The following is a 20,460-nucleotide window of genomic DNA, read 5'->3' as shown; positions in this document are numbered from 1 at the left end:
CTATCTTCTCCGGGCTTTGACAGCTACAAGGCTCCGAGGACCCCGCCTGAAAATATTGTAGTTTTTGAGTTATGGCGATGTTTAACATATAGAAGTGCCTTAATCACCTACTTTACGATTTAACCCAGGACTGGTGATTTTTGTGTTCAACAAACGTGACCAAAGCGTTACAGAATTAATAACTTTAAATTTCACTCAGGCACAAATCCGGAGGCTTCTGTCCAATTTTCCGAGTATATCATGGCGGCACAGATGGCGGTAAATTCAGGTAATATTACTAAATTCGTTAAGTTTCTGCATTGCAGTTCATTTGCAGCAGTATATATTAAATGTTGATAGACAGAGAAGCACGAATATGTCTGATTTTTAGCTTCAGTTTCATCGAGTATCATTTGTTTTGACCACATGGGTTTGGATCAGTCAAGTTGTGGCTCCGGCTGTGGGGCTAACTTAGCCTAGCCTTGCCCATAGCAAGTGAACGTTTGGTTAGCTCACGCTGATAAATGAATTAGTTAGCGGGCAAACACGTTTATGTTTAAAACGTTTTCACATCAAAAGTTAAGCAGTGGAGCAATATGATTTCTTTGAAGCAACACCTGCCAGGCGGGTTTGCTGCTGAGTTTACGTGTTTGGAATTAAAACTGAAACTAACCTACTTACAGCAAGAAGATACGTGTTTGGCATCGGTGCCAGTCTTAGCTTTCTGTCCGCCTGGATTTATGTCTGTGGTACTGAGAAGTTTGTGCAACAGTTAAGGTCCAGGTTTGAGCTGGTTTCTGGCTTGTTGTACTCTTGTCAGTGAGCAATAAGTCACTGCTAACGGTTCAGTACCTCCTGAGAGCTCTGAAGATGGTACTTCAGTAACCAGTAAATATAGAATTGAATCTGAAGACAGTAAAGGCTGTGGATAATGGTTAAGTTAATTAATGGTAATGTTAAGTACATTGATGTGTCAGTGATGTGGCCAGATGTCACCAGTCTTTCTAAGACTGTGTTTTTACTGCACAACCACACCTGTTAGTAGCGACTGATGGAAGCTGTTCCCTCAAGCAAGGTCACAGCATCACACCTGTCAGAGACGGACAGGTCACATTATAAAGGATTACTGATTTTGCCAGAAGTAATTCAAACTTACTTTAATTTAATTTTAATTCTAAAAAAAACAAGGGTTTACAAAGTGTTTTGATGGACAACGCAAAAGCATAATACCCAGAAGATAGCACAACATTAAAGAGTAATAAGAAGACTATTGCACATTTTACACAACAGCCATTAAGCCGATGTTCAGTAGAGAAATAAGATCAGTGTTACAAAACTAAATAACAAGTTTAAACATTAAGCTGAAGACCTTGCAATATTATTCATTATGCAGATTTACCTGAATAATGTAAATGGTAATGCTAAAAATCTGCAGTATTTTGGAAAAAAGCTATAATAAATCAAATATTAAGGTTATAGGTATTAACCATACAATCTTTCTAAAATACAATTATGAAAATGTGCTTTACTAATTAAAATATTAGGGTTAGGACCCTGCAGTATTATATACAAATTACCTGTCTGACCTACAAAACTATACATGGAAAATCCAGTATATCCAAAGAGTCCCTTTAAGCAAACAAACTGGCAACAGCGGAGAGAACCAGTTTCTTTTTAACAGGAAGAGTCGGGCTCAGGGAGGGCAGCCCTGTGGTTGGGATGAGGGTAAAGAGATTCAAAGTTAAAGTCTGAATCAAATGGCAATAGAAATTTAGTCCAGGCATATGTGCAGGATTCACCAAAGAAGAGCATCTAACAGTCATGGATGTGTCGTAGATGGGATACACAAAAAGTGTTACCCCTGCCAACAAGTATGGTTATAAGAAACTAGAACAGAAGGAGTGTTAGAAGTGACTTGTGTGCATGCCTGTGTGATGAGCCAAGATCTTTGAAAGCCTTTTTATTTACCCAGGAGCCAGTCTGTGGGGGCCACTGAAAGAGCTATGGGAGACGGTGGACGGAGCTGTGTTGAGGAGACAGCCGGAGAGCGTCCACCTCCTGGACCTGCAACTGAAGAAACACAAACCGCACTTCCTGTCGCTCTTTAAGAACCCGGTGAGTTAAAAACAACTCAGCTTTTGTGAACATTTTTCCGTGTGAATGTTCAGAAGTTTTCTGCTTGTGTAGCCTGCCCTACTTTGTGCAGACAGACTAATGACATACGTCCTCTGGACCATAATGTTAATAATATCTAGTCTTTTTTTTTGTTTTTAGCCAAAGAGTGCCGAGCAGAGAGAGAAAGTGCGCAAAGCCAGCACAGAAGGCATCGCCATCCAAGGTCAACAGGGGGCAAGGCTCCTTCCAGAACAGCTTCTGACGGAGGCCTTCATCCTCAGTGATCTGTTTGATATCGGAGAGTTGGCAGCTTTGGAGCTTCTGCTGGCAGGTAAAGTGAACACGAGAAAAAGACATGACTTCTAAGCAAATTTATAAGGAAAGTTATGCAGCGAGTTAGGCGATTGTGCATTTTGCTCTATTTTTGGGAAAGACACAGACAGATGGATCAGATTTACCATTTAGAGACAAAGTCTGGCGGGACAGAAGTACAGACATTGACATTTAACACAACCGATTCTCTGATTGTACTTGTCTTTCTCCAGGTGAACAACAGCAGCCCCATTTTCCAGGTCTGACACGAGGTCTGGTGGCCGTGTTACTCTACTGGGATGGAAAACTTTGTATGGCCAACTCTCTGCGCACACTCATCCAGTCACGACATGGCAAGACCTTCACCCTGGATCTAAGGTAATAATATTATCTATTAGGAGTACACTCGGATAATGACTGGTGCTTTAAAAAGCCCACGTGATGGAGAAGATATTGTCCTGTTAGCGATTTAGTTTTTGCTTTGGCTCATCTTTTGTTGACATGTGCTCTGATTTGGTTTCTCATCCAGTGGGGAGCTGGTGGCTTTGACAACACGATTTACAGACGAGCTGATGAGCCAGGGTCTGACCAAACGCATCCTGATCTTGGTGTCGGAGATAAACGTGACGCGCGAGTTTGAGCGGCTGCAGAAGGAGCGTGGCCTGGGAAATGAAAAGCACAGGAAGGAGGTGGGAGCAAATCTTTAGCATCAATTTAAAACAAAAATTTACAATTTAAAACAATTTTTAAAAAAATCATCCAAATCCATTCATTCATACAGAAACAGACTTTCTGGTTGTACCTGGAGTAGAAACATGAAGTTGAAGAACAGAGAGAGGAATGTGGACAATGTTTAATTCCCACTTCTGCCACCAGGTTTCAGACCTCATCAGAGAATGCCGACAAGCACTCGCCGACAGCCTGTTTTCATGGACCTGCCAGTCACCCATGACTAAAGAGGACACCTTGGCTCTCATTGGCCACCTGGAGACAGTGACAGCTCAAGCTGATGGCTCACTGGACAGTGTGAACCTGGCCCTTGTTATGGCGTTGCTTTACTGCTTGGATGTCAGTTTCATAGAGCAGGGGACTGAAGATAGAGAAGGTGAGTGAAGTAGTTTAACTTTTGTTGAAGCCACTAATTAGATCCAATAAAAACTAGCTGCTTGTAGCTCTGAGTCTGCTTGTGTCAGTGTTGTGCTTTTACAGGTATTGAAGGGGTGTCTGTGTGTCGTTTCCCTGCAGACCTGCTCCAGGCGCTACCTCTGCTTACAGAGAGGCAGTACGTGTCCGCAGTGCACAGTCGTCTGATGGACGGACAACCGTGGAAGCTTCCAGGCCTGCAGGCTGTGTGTCGGCTGGCTTGGGCTCTGTCTCTGAGAGTCCTTTCCCAGCTTCCACAGGGTTCTGGTAAGGCCTGTCATTCATGAACTTCCATTAAATATCTAGCTGTGTGAAGGGATATCAGTTCTCTAAGTTAGTAAGAATTTACATCATGTCTGTGTTGTGCAGCTCTCGTCGAGTTCACCGAGGCAGATGAGGCTCTGGCTGACCAGGCTCTGCTGGGAGATGTCTTCCTGTTTATGAAGGAGGGCATGCTGGGATGTGAGAGTTTTGCCCAGGAAGAGTTTTTTATTCGTCGCCTCCATTCGCTCATTACTGACTTTCTGGCGCTCATGCCAATGAAGGTGAGAGATGCTACTTCCACTGAAGTACGGATTTGTTGTGGTGTCAGAATTAGGTGTTGTCTAATAAGTTATTTCATTGCACTTGTTTCTGTTTTGCTTATTGTTTGAAATATTGCCACGTGTTTGCTTTCTACAGGTGAAACAGCTTCGTAACCGTGCCGACGAGGATGCCCGTCTGGTGCACATGTCTCTACAGATGGACAGTGAGCTTCCGTCATCATTGCGTAAAGATTTAGACCATCTCATGACTCTGGTCAGTCTTTTTTATTTGTTTTTTAAACATATGCTTACACATGTCAGCAAACATCACCTTTTACATTTCAAGAGTTTAACTGCTAATGTTATTTAGAGGCAGGTGCTAATAAGAGGAGGAAATAGTAGCAAAAATACAAAGTTAAAAGTCTGCTATGGTATGTCACAGTGCTGGTTTGTCTCTTCAGATTGGGGAATTTTACAGCAAAGACCCATTTGGGCTGGAGCTGGGTTTGGAGTTCTGGTGTCCCACAGAGTCTCTCCAACACACGTCCTTGCAGGGATCCTACCTGGGAATGGCCCTGCAAAGGCCTCCACATAAACAGGTCAGGGTTACATTTTATTGACATTATTTACATTAAAAAAGAATTAATATCTGATGTCAGCAGTTAAAGTAAAAGGTAGTTGCTGTGTTTGTAGTTTTGGTCCCTTGAGAGAAGCAAATCTTGGCCACCTTTTTGTTAAAAGTAGTTTTTCTCTTCCTCTTTGATGCAGGTGGTTTTGTCCAAGTTTGTCCGTCAGATGGGAGACCTCCTGCCGTCCACCCTCTACATCTCCTATCTCCGTATGCTGAAAGGCCTCGCCAACGGTCCTCAGTGTGCTCACTACTGCTTCAGTCTGCTGAAAACCAACGGAGCTACACACAGTAAGATAAGACTGTTGCCATCATGTGAAAAAAAATCAGGAATTATTTTTCCAAGATTTCTTTTCAGGTTGATATGTCAAATGGAAATCATGAAACATTTGTTGAGGAGGACAAAGAGAAATGTTTATTTTGTGGTAATCTAAGGGACTAATCTCTACAATTAGAACATCAAGTATTTCTGTTGTATTATGTTCATTGTTAAAGGAAACCTAAAAGGTAGGAGATCTGAACATCAACCTAAGAAAGCTCATTTGTTAGTTTATTGCACGTCTAAGCAACTGAACTCTTGTGCATTTGTGCAGGTGACAACATCCAGGGAGTTTCAGGAAGCCCAGTTTCTTGGGAACATTTCTTTCACTCCCTCATGCTCTACCACGAGAACCTGCGACGGGATCTTCCGAATCCAGACGCAGCACAGTACCGCCACCCGCCGCTCAGGGGCATCACCCAGAGAGAGCTGGAGGGACTGACTTCGTTTTTGCAGTTGCTCACCACCATCATCACATGGGTATGGCACTGCATGCAGCTAGGACGGTGACCGTGTTTGATTTGGTGCTCATATGGAAGTCAAATGATGGATTATATTTGTCATTCCTTCCCCCTCATAGAGTGAAAATGCTCGACTGGCGTTGTGTGAGCATCCCCAGTGGACCCCGGTTGTGGTGATGTTGGGGCTGCTACAGTGCAGCGTTCCTCCCGTCCTGAAGGCTGAGCTCCTGCACTGCTTGGCAGCTTTTGGGAAGTCACCGGAGGTCGCTGCTTCACTCTGGCAGTCGCTGGAGTACACACAGGTAGAATACAACAGCTTTACGTGATGATTTTTACAAGACAGGAGAATCTGCCCCATTTGAAAAAGTGAACAGTTTATTTAATATCTGTTAAATGCTCAAGGGTGTGTCAGTGATGAGCTGAAATGAAACTAACGTACTATGCTGAATATAAGATGACTTCTCATTTCAACATCTGGTTTCCATAAAAGGCCTTTTTGAGCATATGAAGCACTTTTGCACTAGTTTTTCTGAAAACAACTGTCCATATACTAGTACAGGAATAATGTAAGCCCAAGAAAGTCCTCATTAGTGAAACATATTCTCTTTTATATATCAAACATGAAATCTGGTAAGATAAGTCACATGCTCACTGTCATGAATCAGGCTCCAGGAAGTGGTCACAATCATTTTCTCATGCCGTCTTTTTGAGCTGTGACGCTCTGATTTTATGGCGTTTGACGGAGATTCCTTTCATTTTCAGGAAATACGCTGAGCTCGGTCGTCAATTTTGAGTCTTCTCGCGTTCATTTCCACCGTGACGTCGTTACACAAGGCTAGCGGGTTAAGCTGGGTTAATAAAGTACTTGAAGGGAAGATTAATTATGAAAGACTCACCATTAACAGACTTTGAAACACTCACTGGCTTCACATCACTCAGTCTTCAAAAAACCTCAAATGTACCCTCTGTTGGATGTGATTTGCTGGTACTCACTCTGTTCCAACAGAATATGTGATGATTTGATCGTGTAGCTGTCTCATATCATTTCTTTAAAGAGATAAAGAAAACCTTCAAATTATACTCAAGCCAATATCGCAGTTATCAGTGAACCTCTGATATTTTCTCTGTGTTCTGACATTGTTTTGGCTGTTGAAGCTTGTTGTGTTCTCAGATGTAAAGTTTCGTAACGACTTGTTCTTGTTCCGCAGATCCTTCAGACAGTGCGAGCCCCAGGACAGAGACAAGCAGCAGGGATTGAGGTGAGTCTTTGTGGTGGTAGATGTGATGCTGGATTGTCCTAGTTTAAAACTTTTTTTTTTTTTAAATTTCATGCTGTGTCAGTTCTGTTTCTCTGATATAATTCATGAATTGTTAATGCAACCAATTAGACCACTTGGGGATGTCTGGATAATTTTTTTTTTAAGAATTTGAGTCGTTGCCAGAGAGTGATAATTTGAGACTGAAATGTCTGGTTGTGATATAAAAGTAATGAAAATAGGAAATGAGTGGGTTTTTGTCCTTTAAATTTTATGATGTGCACTTTGGACGACTACGCTGTAACTGGGGCTCCACTGCTCAAATGCTTCATAAAATCTGTTGTCAGTGTGATAAACTGTGAGGACATGCTCATTTGCAAAACTGTCTGATGTGTTTCCGTGGCTCTCAGGTGGAGCTGAATGAGATCGAGTCGAGCTGTGAGGAGTACCCGCTGACCCGAGGCTTCTGCCATCTGATCAGCACTCTGGTCGAGAGCAGCTTGCCTGTTAACTTGGGGGCGGGGCTTCGTGCGCCAGGCTTTCAGCCCTACCTGAACTTCTTGCGCGATTCCGTGTACCTCCCCTTCCCCACCAGAGCGTATCGTCGTCCAGCTGAGAAGGTAAAGATCTCTGCTGGTGCCGGGGTGTAGACATGTAGCTGGAGCACACACACATTCAATTTCTTTGCTGTCTTGTCAGTGGGAGGTGGCCGACTCTGTCCTGGAGGTATTCCACAAGCTCCTCCGGGACTACGAGCCCCAGCCGTCAGACTTCGTCCAGGAGGTGGTGGAGCTGCAGGGTGAGCAGGTCCCGGCCCACAAGCCCCCCGGCCACAGCATCATGTTCCATCTGCTCAACGACTCGCCCATGCTGGCACTGTGCCTCAGCCTGCTGGAGGAGGGTGTGCGCCAGCTGGACACCTATGCACCCTTCCCTGGTGAGAGAACATACGCTGCTGTCAGAGAAACAGAGATGGCTGATGTGTGTGTGTGGTTGTTGTGATAACACACTCCTCCCTTACAGGTAAGAAGCACTTGGAGTCGGCGGTGCTGCACTGCCTGTGTCTCCTGGACTTGGCTCTGGAGAAGGAAGTGGTGTTCATGGACCTCCTCAGGGAGAGCCAGGCCTCGCTGCTGGTCTCTCCTCTAGAGCAGCTCCTCCAGGGAGTCAGTCCTCAAACCCGAAGGGCCGACCACATTGTCAATATTGCCAGGTAAGAACAATTAAGTCTCCAACAAAGTACAATACTGCATTCTTACTGAGCTGAGTGCTGGTTATGTATCAGGTAATCATACTTGTGGTTTGGCTGGTTCGCTCAGATTGTGTATAACTTCGTGGTGAACCTTGTTTGTCCCTGGCAGGTATCTGTATCACAGCAGCTCAAACCCAGAGGCTGCCTTCCAGAGTGCCAAGATCCTGCGTCGCATTGCCAACTACCCCAACATCCAGATTAGGCTGGTGGGAGACTTTACACACGACCAGGTGTGTGGAGCTCTAAACCGTTTTAAAAATCCTTTTCACACAGATGTGCAGCAAAGTTCTCAGGAAATAAAAAGACACAACACTCATAAACATTATAGTAGTTCTAAATATTTTTAGGGGAATAGAATTAAATATTTGACGTCAATCTACTTCTGATGTAGCTCCTCTAATGTGGTTTGCTTGATGCATTTATATGAAAATGTATTTGTATTTGGTCAAACACAAGCAGTTCAGTTTTTTTTACGTACCAATATTATAATATATTGCGATCCAAGTGACGCGGGAACAAGCTTCAGCAAAGGTTGGGTTGTGTTTTTTAGAGGCTCTGTGTTGATAAGCTTCACTGTGGTCATGTGAAAAGCATTTTTGCTGTTTGAAGCCGAGGTAAATGTACATCTCTGTCCTTCAGACTGTGAGCGACAAGCTGATGGCCGGATTTGTGGAGTGTCTGGACAATGAAGAGGCAGAGGAGGGAACCGAGAAAGGAGACGGTGAGAAAGACATTCCTCACCTGCTACCTGTTGTCTCTACACTTCATGAGCCTTAAAGCTGCATCAGGTTTAAATCCTGTGTGTTACAACCACCGCGCTCTAACTCACCTTCTTCACATTCAGAGTCGGAGTCACAAAAGAAGGTGGCAAGAACCCGACATGAAACCCAGATCCATATCCTGAACCTGCTCATTACCTCTTTGGAGCTGAAGACGCCTAATCTGGCCCTTTATCTTCTGGGCTACGAGGTCAAGAAGCCAGTGTCCTCAACCAATCTCCAGGACCCAGGTGAGGAACACTCTGGTTTTGGTAGCTGGTGTGAGTTTTACACAGTTTGTGCATTTATGGGTTCAGAGGAGCGTTCTTTCTTAGCTGGTGGTTTGTCTGTTCCAGGTGTGTTGGGCTGTCCACGTAGCTGCCTGCACGCTATCCTGAGTCTGCTGCAGAGAGGCACAGAGAAGAGATCAGGACCTGTACTCACACAGCAGGCCCCACATCTGGCAGAGCTCTGCTACCAGGTAATACTGAAGTAATGCTCTGACATGGAGTGAGACACGTAGCACAGCAGGACTAAATGTCTCCATATATTCAGTGTATCAGAGTTTTTCTTTGTTGTTCCTCAGGTGATTTACCAGCTGTGCGCCTGCCCAGACACATCTGGACCCACCATGCGCTATTTGAGGACCAGCCAGGACTTCCTGTTCTCTCACCTGCAGCACTTACCCTTCATCCTGTCTGGTGAGCTCAGAGTCGCTCTTAAAATAGCGAATAAAATCACTATAGATGTAATGAATGAAACAAAAGAGGCAGGAAGTAACGCTGCAGTACCAATAATAGAAGGTGGTGATTGTTTCGTATCCCCGCTGAAGGGAAATAATGACCCTATGTTTTTCCAGAGCTAAAATAAAATGTAAATGTCAGGGTTTTTCCTGGCTCAGAACGGGTGTTTGAGGGGCGACTAAAAATTATCGCTCCATGTGCAGTAAAGGTGTTACGTCTGTGTTCCCTTATTTGGCAGAAATCTGCATTTTTTGGCACTTGATGAACAAAATGTAATTTGTTCTTGAGCAATTGAAACCCCAGTTAGCAGCATTTTGGTGCAGGCGAGTTTCTTTTGATGCCAAAAATTCCTTTATGCAAAAAAAAAACCCAGAATGTGTAAATTATTGTGACCGCAATTATCTTCTCTTGTCCCTTACCTTGATCGTGCTCTCTTTTTTTTCCTCTCAGGCAACCAGATTGCTGCCCTCTCCCAGATGTCTTGGCTCATGAAAACAGCTGCAATCGAGCTGAGAGTGACGTCACTGAACCGCCAACGGTCGCATACGCAGCGCCTCATCAGCCTCCTGTTGGACGACCAGCCACACACTCAGCACACAGGTACGGGGAGTATGGTGTGAATGGTTGGATTTCCAAAACTCAAAAATAAATCGACTTTTGAAAATTCTTCAGACATTGCTGTTTAGTTTTAGTTCAAATGATGTTAGCCTTTTTATTTTTTTATCTTCATAGGTTCAGAGAAATTATCAGATTCTGAACAGAAACTTTAAAATCTGCAGAAATCCTCACACAACTCAAAGTCACTGTGATTCCCAGCAGAGCTCATTTATGCACCTAAAAACTTCATGTTTCTTTTCAGCCGATGGGGAATCAGGCATGGAGGAAGAGACCAGATCCGTCAGCGGTTTCCTGCATTTCGACACAGTCTCCAAAGGTTTGTGCCGCCTCGGTCCACGTTCAATTCAAACGATGTTAGTGAAATACAGTTAATATTTATGTCCTCGTTGGACACTAGTAATTGAATCCTTGATGTCAGTTACCATTTAGGGCTCTACGCGTTTGATTGACTTTGATTTTTCGTTATCAGTGCGCAGGAAGCTGCTGAGCGTGCTGGACGCAATCGAATTCAGTCAGGACATGCCCGAGCTGCTGCAGCTGGACTTCTTTGAGCGCACTCAGATCGAGCAGGTGATCTCCAACTGCGAGCACGTCAATGAGCAAGGACACACGGTTTGCAATGTTAAGGTGGGTCATTTTCTCTTTTTCTGATATGTTGTGTCAAATGCTTTTTTGATTTTCATCATTTGCTGATTCTTGTGTTTTCCTCCCAGTTGCTCCACAGAGTGCTGGTTGCTGAAGTCAACGCCCTGCAAGGGATGGCAGCGATCGGACAGAGGCCGCTGTTGATGGAAGTGAGTGAACTTCAGCGAACAGGGGTTTTTTTGGGGGGTATTTTTATACTTGTGGGCCAGAAATACCCATAGAAGAATCATCATGCAGTGGTTGCATTTAAAAAAAAATAAAATAAAAAATAGCTTCCAAAAAATTCTCCTGCATTTTCCATCATCAGTACTGTGAATCATTTTGGAGATTAAAGCTGGATCAAAGCTGTTTTGTCATTTCCATCCCTGCATGTTTTTTCTCAGGAGGTGAACTCCATCCTCCAGCAAGTGGTGGAGCGCAACCGTGTCCGCCGCAGTCTGAGCGCAAAGCGACATGCGCTGCAGTCCTGGAGGAGCCTGGTGGAGACGCTGCTGACCGCCTGCCCGGCTGATCTCATTCCTGCTGACGACAGGCAGCTCATCATCAGAGACCTCCTGCTGGACCTGCATGATAAGGTCAGTGAGGATGCTTGGGCAACAGAGGGGTACAATTTGAGCAGCGGTCATTTTTTCTATGACTTTATAATAAGAAACATCTCTGAGGGTGCTTTTATTCTGTGTATTGAAGTTCTTATACTCTCCAAATGTTGCTGTGCACTCTGAAGGTATTATCCGAGGATGCAGCAGGAGAACTGATGCCCATCGTTGCCGGGGCGGTCTTCACTCTGACAGCCCACCTCAGCCAATCGGTGCTGTCTGAGCAGCAGCAGGGGGTGGGATTAGAGGCATCCTCGGGCTTTGCCTCCATCGCCAACTCTGCCCTGCACCTGATCCTCCGCAAGCTGCTGGACTTCATCCTTTGTACTGGTTAGTGACAACTTTAAACCCATATTTCTCTCATGGTGTTTGTCGCCATGATAAACTCTGCTCAGAATATGTGATATAATATAAAGTCTTTTACACTTACAGGAGGCGGATACCAGCGTCTGCGTGCTCACCTGTATGGCTCTCTGCTGTACTACCTGCAAATTGCCCAGAAACCTGAAGAACCCGACACTCTGCAGACAGGTACAGCACAGAGTCTGTTAGGCTACAGTTCCCTTTATTGCCATCAATCTTGTTGTCCTGTTTTGCAGATTGGTATTTTCTAGCAAATGTTGTAAGCAGTGGACAGATTTGATGTGATGAGCTTAAAAAAATGTCTTGCTTGCAGCCGGGAAAGCGATGTGGGAGCGTCTCACAGCCCCTGAAGACGGTTTCTCTAAACTCCAGAGAGAGAACCTCGCCATTATCGAGAGCTATGGCAAAGCGCTCATGGAGGTCGTGTGCAGGGATGCCTGTGACGGCCATGAGATTAGCAGGGTAAGGTCCAAACTCTCTCAATCAGCATTCCTGCCTGTTTCAGCCATATGGGTTGGTGATGCTTCTCTGCTGCCAGTTCTGATTGCATCACTTCTGTATCACTGAGCCGGGCTCTTCTCTTCTCTCCCCGTCAACCAGATGCTGGCTCTGGCGGTGCTGGACCGCATCCTGTCCATAGACCGTCAGAATCAGTGGCTGGTGTACGTCTGCAACAGCGGCTACCTGCGCTCTTTAGTGGAGAGCCTGAGGCAGGACGACGGCGCCCTGCAGAGCCTCCTCACACCTCAGCCGCCCCTCCTCAAGCCGCTCTACATCTACGAGAGCAAGATGGTGAGAAAGTCATTAAATAAGCAGAGTTTTTGCATATTATGTTCCAAAGTCTGACCCCGAAAGCTCCTCAGGACCAGCAGAGTGTGTCTAAAGCCTCTGTAAGAACCGGATTATGAAGGTACTGACTCTGTTGTGTGTGTTTAGGCTCTGCTGACTCGTGTGGCGAAGACGGGCCAGGGAGCGGTGGAGCTGCTGCGCTGTGGGCTGGTGGCGCAGCTGATCGAGTGCCAGGTGTTCGACATGGTACCTGACAGCGATGCACACAGGTATGAGAGGAGAGAGTGGGATCTTTTTATTACTGCAACACTTTGGTGTATTTTTTTTTTATCTTGGCCATTTGTAGGAAGAAAGAAATTCTCCTACAAATTCCAACCTTCTTCTGACACTCATGAGTTAAAGGATTTTACACAAATGGCTGTAAAGCAAGAACTAAACCAGATCTACCAATCATTCTTGAATAAAGTAAAACCGTCTTAGCTGTAGGTAGAAAAGTCAAACAGTTGTAGAATTAAACAGGGAGGCGTAGAAGGTCAGCAACTTGTCCTTCAAGGGACATTCTTCATCTTAGCTCCATTCTGCTGCGTTTACCTGATGAGTTCTGTTCATCAGGTGTGTATTTCTATTATTACTTACGCTTGTGTGTGTTTCCTCGTGGACTGCAGAGTGATGAGGGACCCGTCGGGCTTCATCCCCAGTCCTCTGGACCGCTACAGGCAGATCCTTCTCCCCACGCTGAGGCTCTTTCAGGTCATCCTGACGTCTACCTCCATAAATCACCAGCAGGGGGCGGCACAGGTGAGCACAGGAGGCTGTTAAATCTCTGAGACAGCTCTCAGCTTTTTGGCATTTAACTTTTAACTCTGTGAACCACAAGCAGCTTCTGGGCATTCTATTCTCCTGTCATGTTTTATTGCGCTGTGGGCTCATTTTCACTGCGATATAAATTCCTCTAGGCACCTCTAGGGAGACCGCAAAACCACAGGGAAGTAACTCAAAAAAAAATATTTAGTGCTGTAAACAACGTGTACAACATTTTACCCCCCAGGTGTTACCAGTAATGGAGAAATGTCTGCTCTCCATCCCGTAGATATTCTTCTGTTTACATTTTGGATTTCCTTCATTGTTTGCTGTTTGCTCTGTTTGAACATTTGGGCCTAATTCAGCCAAAACGTCTCTGAATTTTTGTCAAGTTGGTGACAGCTGACTCACTGATGGCTTCTTGATTGTGCCAAGGAGGGCAGAAATTTTGACTTTTTTTTATTTATGCAGAATCTGGTTTCTACAAATGATTTATTTTTGAATAAATAAATAAAAAACATAAAATGATTGAAATGACAAGGTTTTTTAAGCTTAGGATTGTTTTTTTTCCCCCTCAACAAAACCAAATGTCACACGTTATTATTTCAGTCCAACTGTTCTTCTGTTTCTTTCCTTTTTTTTAAAGAGTTTCTTGCTCTGATAAATATTGTAGTTTAGTAATAACATGTTTTTCAAACCCACTGATGCTCAAATATTGTCATGCTTTTGAGTTTTCTGTGCTGGTGAGTTCTGTCTCGCTCGAGGCTTTGCTGATCTCTGCAGGGCTTAATGGTTCATCTGTGATTAGCTGGCTAGCAAACACAAAGCAGGATTTGAAAGTGTATAATTAACAACAAGCGTTTGTGTGTGTGTGTGTGTGTCTGTGTAGGTCCTCCAGTGGCTGATAGTTCATGCAGACACCATCCAGTCCTTGCTGCGCTGCCAGGAGCTCAGCATGGGAGCCCTGCAGGAGCTCTCCTTACTTACAGGCATCATCAGTAAGACGGCTCTGCCAGGTACGAAGATGACCAGCAACTGCACATCACATATTTAAATATCAGTGCTTCAGTGGATGATGCTCATGTGCTGCTTGGTGTCTCAGGTGCCCTGGAGATGGGTGGAGAGGTCAACAGTGCTGCTCTCATGGAGTTCCAGGGTCACATTAACAGATTCCAGGTTGGACAATTTCCTTTTTTTTTTGTTAACTATCATCTTAATGTAGACTTTTCTTTTGTCAGACCCAACCGGTCTAACGCATCTCTTCTCCTGCAGCGTCTGTGTCTGTCCCTGCTTGGCCGTCTGGCAGGAAGTGAGCGGGAGAGGCTGCTGAAGCAGGCGGAGATCTCTGCGCCTGGAGACTCTGCAGAACGACGCGAAGAGATGGAAGTGGCCATGCAACAGGTTTGACAATAATCCTTCTCTAATAGGAGATATCAAGTGTATTCTCAGTGCCAGAATCAGCAGGAGGTTACCAAGGACACATTTTAAGCATTTCAACAGCAGAAAGGACACAAAAGGGATAAAAATGGCACCAGAACGTCTGCAGTGTTTTATATCCGTGATTATTCATCAGTTCTGCCTCGTCGGTGACCTGAGCCACGCTGTCCTCTGTCCCTAGGTGTGTGCTAACATCATGGAGTACTGCCAGACCCTCCTGCTGCAGAGCTCGGCCCAGGCTCAGTTCAGCATCTGCCTCTTCAGCCCGTCAGGCAGCGAGCCAGCTGGCAGGGACGGAGGACGCACCGGTCAGTGATATTCTGCCCACACTTAAGAAGAGGAAAAAGGATTTAAATCACTGTTAACCATGCCATGTTTCCGCCTTTACAGTACTGGTCCTCCTCTGAATTGTCCTTTTCCGGCTCTGAGAACAGTTTAGAAATCCTAAATTCTATTTGCAGAAACACTCACCAACTTGCACAAATACACTGAACTGTGGCTCTTATTTTTTGTAAGATCTCTCATCCACTCTGCCGTCAATGGCTTACTCCCGGGTCCCGAGCCTGGGTCTGGTCCTGTACCTGCTGAAGAACAGCGCTGCAGATTTCTTCAGGTTCCATCAAAGCCACAGACAGAGCCTGGGCAAGCTGCAAAGCCTGGATCAGCTGCCGCCCGAGGAGCTCAAGGAGGTGACGATAAACCAATTCATTAATGTGCTTCGTTTGACAGTAAAAGTCCGTCTTGCTAAATCCCTGTTAGTTAAACATTCCTCGTTTTGTGCACCTTATTGGCTCCACTATGCTTCGTCCTCAGTTCTAACCACAGACCTCTTCTCTGTAGTTGTGCCAAGGCCTGGTGTCGGGCCCAGGAGGGGTGGAGAAAATCTCATCAGTCCAGAGGAACTTGCTGGCCAAGAGACGACTGGTCCAGCTTATCAACAACAGAGCCAAGCTGCTGGCCCTCTGCTCCTGTATCCTTTGGCGCTTGGAGACACAGTTGTAGTCACAGAACTAACGGCGTTAAACATTATTGACTCGGTTTTTGGGGGTTTAAAATGAGACTCCGTCGCTTTGTCAACTGATTTTCTATAAAAGAGAAGCGGTCTGAAATAACGCCTCATAGAAATGCCACGTGATGAGATGCCGTTAAAACGCCTTGACCTGCATCTTCCTCAGATGTTATTGAGACCTGCTTGTTCGTATTGTGGCGCCACCTGGAGTACTACCTGCTGCATTGTACCCCCACCGACCCCAAAGACTCCCTGTTGCCTGGAGCCGGTTTATTCAGATCTCGCCTGACAGATGGTAAGACAGTATGTTCAAGATGATACGAGCCAGGAATGTGTTCGGTTCAGTTTAAGATGCCTCGTAAAGTATTTTCAGTCGGTTGATGAGAGCAGAGCTGACATAACGAGCACTTTGCTGAACTAGTTTGTCTTCATTGGTTTTCTGGTTTGTTTATTTCTTCAGACCCCTTCGGCGGGTTGCAGGCCAGCGTAGGCCGTGGACTCAGCCTGTCCAGAGTCAGCCAACAAGACCTTGACCTGGTGAGAAATGTCTCTAAACTGGCAGCTAGCCGCATGTGTGTTTGGCGATAGTGTTGATGTTTGTTTACAGTTTGAATGCGAGCTCCGACAAACATCAAGTATCTGTTGACATACAGTCTCTCTACACCCACATTATTCCTGATCCCATCTGTCTTGTCTCCCGTTCGTGTGAGTGCAGCTGAAAAGCGACATGGCTGCAGGATTCGGGGAGGCTCTGCAGAGGAAGCTGCTGGAGGTGGAGGGCCTGTACAGCCAGGTGCGCTCCCGCTACACCTTCATCCAGGCCCTGGTCCGCAGGATCCGCGGCCTCCTCCGACAGCCCAAAAGCTGAGACGGGCACAAGCAAAGACTGAACAAAACCCAAATCCTCCTTCTCTCACTGAGCCGAAACCTCGGCCACGCAGAAACATAAGCAACACCGGAAAAACCTCCAAAGGACTCCGAGTTAGTTTGCATTTTCTGGCAACATCAGTTCTTTCTATCGTGGGATGTTATGAAATGTGGTGGAATTCGTGCCACCAGCTCTAATTATGCTAACTAACACTGTGCAAGGAGCGTTTTGTTTTTGAAGAAGTGAAAACATGCAGACTTGCAAAACAAATTTTTACTTGTCGAGAGGAAATTTGATATTATTTGTTTGACCTGATGTCTCCTTTTTCCCTTTTTGTGACAATAAACGTTTTCTAAATCTGTTAAACGCTCGTCTAGTTCACACACTCGGCACCTGAACTAACTAGCAAGTCGTAGTAACTTACTGCTGACACATACTTAATCGAGCTTCCTGCTTGCGTTGATTCTGACTCGCTGCATTTTCCCTTTGCTGATATTTCATTACATTAGTTTGTTTTCACTCCGGCTTCATTTTCACCCACTTGTGACAAAGGGCAACCACAGACTTGTGTCTGGGTTGACTCATTTTGAGAATCATCTTATCAGGAGAAGCAAAACAAGGAACCAAAACAAGACACTGTGAAAGTAGCGTCACAAAGCAACCGCAAGCGTCACACTGGTTTTGTACACAAGCACCAAACAAGCTGGATGCACAGAAGTCATTTTAATCTCAGTTTATTTTCCTTGAAGGTACACTTTTTAGACCGTAAAGTGCGTAGATTCTCAAATCTTTGGGGAGGGGATGAGAGGACACATACAAATCTGGATATACATTCAGATCTAACAGACAGAAAGTTTGTGCTCTTGTTGTTTTGTGTGTTTTTTGTTTTTTTATTTGAATAGTGAGGATGGGGGAAAGTTCAGCGAGGTGAGACTCGGGTGAGCACCAGCATTGAGCACAAGGGCGAACTTGGCCGACGGGACCATGGACGTGAACACTGTGGAAGATATAGGCACGTTTCCCCCCCGCCTGCAGTCCGTCCAGCACCGAGGCTGGTCGCTGCGACACATTTCAAGGGTTAGTGGGAGAAAAAAATAAGAAAACAAAACATCTTCTCAGAAAAAATATCATCTACCTAATGCACTTCTTAGTCGACAGTAGGGGAACGAATTTGTGCTACGTTTAACAGATCATGCTTGTCATACTCTATAAATTACTTTAAATAATAAAATTAATTACAGCATTAAAAACACATTTACACTCGTCGCACCAGCTCGCTACGTCTGATTGTGCTGCATTTACAACTAAACAGAAAAACTCTGCCGCACAAAGATTAGAACGATCGCTGCTCGTCTCTCTCCCTGTGAACCGAGGCCTCCTCTGGACAGACAGACAGACGTTTACAGATCCGCCTCAGGATGCATGATCGCAATGTGCAAGTTTAAATACAAACGACACCGTGCAGGCCAGAGGATTGGGCGAAGCATAGCGACACGTACTTTATAGTTTGAGATAATGTTATAGTAAGATTAACAGGTTTGTCTTCTGCATTAAGGGTGATGGACTGAGAGATTGGGGGATTCACAGAGAAGGAAGTCAAAACTCAGACGCATTCAGATCTACGGTAGTGAATCCTCGGTACACACTTTATACCTGCGTCATTATTAATTAAATAGCATCATGGGTAATGCTGTAAATCAGCGGTGTTGGATGGCACATTAACAAACACTTGTCAGGTATTCAATAAATTAGATGAGCTAGAAACAGACATTCACATTTGGTCTTATATAAATTATTTCTTTTTATGAAAGATTGACTAAAAACTGAAAGACTTTCTCTGTGCCGCCCATCGATTTAACCCAGCTAGTCGTATTTTAGACTCTTGTGGTGCTTTGATTTGCAAATAAGTTCCTTTAGCTTAACAGGCTCCATATTCACAGGTTGTTTTCTGATGTGCATCCAGAGTGTGATTGGATTGGTGAGGATTTTGTTGACAGGAGAGGAGAGACGAGACCATCATTATCCAAACACATGGAACCATCTTCTCAAGCAAAGAAAAGAAGAAAATACTGTAAATAGTTTATATCATACTTAGATGTTTTTCTATTTTATAGAAACAAAGTTTAGGGCTATTTTTCTGTACATAAAAACACAACCGTTCCTTTCGGGAAAATAAAAAGAAACCATACTGTACAGGTACACAGAGTTACAGCACCAGCAGACTTAGTTTGGACCGCCCTTTAGCTCTGATTCACATCCTGGACAGGGTGCTTTGTTAGTCCGTGGTAGTCCACTGGCTCAGGTCCGTGATAGTGACTGTCTGAGGGAAGTTGATCTATCCTGAGAGCCCCTCTGCTCTAGTGTTGATTGTACCAGAAATGTCCGTTAGTAATCCAGCACAGCTCTAGCGGGGGATCTCGCAGAAGAAAATCCAGGCATAAAGTGAGCATCAGGGGAGACAGAAGGAAAGGCAGCTTCTCCAGCACTAACTTCTCCACTTTTGTCTTTAAGATTCAAGGACAGAACGGGAGAGTGTGTGTTTGTATTTTGTGCATGCAGCACACATCTGCACATCCCATCTCTCTGGAGCAATCCCACAGCAGTTTGCATGTAAAAAAACAAAGAAAGTCCAACAGCAGTTTGTAGAAAACACACCCTTAGGAGCTGTCAGTACTGGCTTCCTGCGTGTTGTTGTTGTCCAGCACGTTGGCATTGCTGCCGTTGGTGTCGGGCCGTTCTGGCAAATCTCCCGTCACCGCCACTCGAATCACTTTGAGCCAGCGCTGCTTCAGCTCCTCGGTTTCGGCAGCAAAGTTGTGGACGGACTTGGACTGGGAGAGGCGGAAGCTGGCTGGAGGGTCCGCGGGCCGGGCGCTGTCGTCCACAGAATAACCCAGCAGGGGGATGGAGCACTGGGCCTTCACATCCTGAGAGGCAGAGAGGACAGTGTTAACTCTGTGGCAGTCTGGTAAATCAATAGATTTGGTCGCATTTTTGCTCGTGTTGTTGTACCTGCGGAGCTCCGTAGAGGTAGAGCACCAGACACTCCTTCTCAGGGATCACACACCAAACCTTCTGCCAAAGTTTGCTCTTCTCCGAGTACTGCAGGAAGCCGCACATGATGCTGCTGTCTGCGAACTGCCCGGCCTCGATCTGCAGAATACAGAAGAACTGACATAAGTACGAGTGTAGGTGGTGTTTTCTGTTAGACTTGAAAGTGGTTTTGTGTGTCAGAGATCATTATTTATTTCCATCTCGCTGCACCTGATAACAGCTCAGACAGCAGAGTTCATGCATTCAAACATCACCTCGAGGATGCCCTTCTTCTTGCCCTCGGCGATGCCCTCTCCCTTCAGGATGGAGTAGCAGTCTTTGCAGACTTTGTTCACCTTGTTGCCGTCGTATTCGAGCGCCACCTTGTTGTCCGAACATTTCCAGCACACCACCTGGAAGAGAAAGAAGAGGTGTGTTAAGGCTTAGGAGAGGTGGAGTTCAGAGCCTTTACTAAAACAGTTACCTTAAAATTAAACAATAATATGTGTGTATGAGCAGGCAAATGTATTTGAAGTACTAAAAGTAAAAGTAGTAGCAGAGCTTTAATGTATACGCAGCATTTTACTGTTTTACTTTATCAAGATGGAGCCTATTTTCCACTATTTGGTACAGAAGTACAACTGATTATTTAAAAATATATCCAGTTTTTGATTATTTTCTCCAATAATTTACTGATTTTGTTTTTGAAGGTTTGTGAAAGTTTGTGAAAGTGAAGCATATAGGGACACCATCCCAAAGCTTCTTTCATGAAACCAACAGTCAGACCTTTAAAATGACTGGAAATCAATAA

The 20,460-nt window shown here is 45.0% G+C and overlaps 2 protein-coding genes across 2 annotated transcripts; one reads left to right on the top strand and one right to left on the bottom strand.

The window, feature by feature from the left end:
• The first annotated feature begins 214 nt into the window (after positions 1-214).
• Positions 215-16,982, top strand: nup205 (nucleoporin 205). Its single transcript, XM_008292342.1, has 42 exons — positions 215-268; positions 1,952-2,094; positions 2,254-2,425; positions 2,640-2,784; positions 2,936-3,095; positions 3,283-3,511; positions 3,652-3,816; positions 3,919-4,094; positions 4,231-4,347; positions 4,535-4,672; positions 4,842-4,992; positions 5,295-5,500; positions 5,601-5,783; positions 6,690-6,740; positions 7,148-7,357; positions 7,437-7,674; positions 7,761-7,950; positions 8,099-8,219; positions 8,629-8,710; positions 8,834-8,998; positions 9,104-9,228; positions 9,334-9,448; positions 9,941-10,090; positions 10,350-10,424; positions 10,578-10,735; positions 10,822-10,902; positions 11,137-11,328; positions 11,478-11,679; positions 11,782-11,880; positions 12,026-12,174; positions 12,313-12,504; positions 12,649-12,770; positions 13,167-13,299; positions 14,192-14,318; positions 14,405-14,478; positions 14,575-14,703; positions 14,921-15,047; positions 15,256-15,428; positions 15,580-15,709; positions 15,915-16,043; positions 16,209-16,285; positions 16,464-16,982. Exons 1-42 carry the CDS (start codon positions 241-243, stop codon positions 16,614-16,616), a joined length of 5,982 nt encoding a protein of 1,993 aa, XP_008290564.1. The 5' UTR covers positions 215-240; the 3' UTR covers positions 16,617-16,982.
• A 342-nt stretch (positions 16,983-17,324) lies between these two features.
• Positions 17,325-20,062, bottom strand: LOC103365038 (FYVE, RhoGEF and PH domain-containing protein 4-like; the record flags this gene model as incomplete). The annotated part of the gene is made up of 3 exons (XM_008292366.1): positions 17,325-19,543; positions 19,629-19,769; positions 19,925-20,062. Coding segments are annotated over 3 exons (549 nt in total), but the record flags the coding sequence as incomplete, so codon positions are not given.
• Positions 20,063-20,460: the final 398 nt, after the last annotated feature.

The sequence above is a fragment of the Stegastes partitus genome, unplaced genomic scaffold (assembly GCF_000690725.1).
Source record: "Stegastes partitus isolate 25-593 unplaced genomic scaffold, Stegastes_partitus-1.0.2 Scaffold804, whole genome shotgun sequence".
Classification (NCBI taxonomy): Eukaryota; Metazoa; Chordata; class Actinopteri; family Pomacentridae; genus Stegastes; species Stegastes partitus.
Note: the sequence above shows the minus strand (reverse complement) of the source record. Positions and strands in the feature narration are given on the sequence as shown.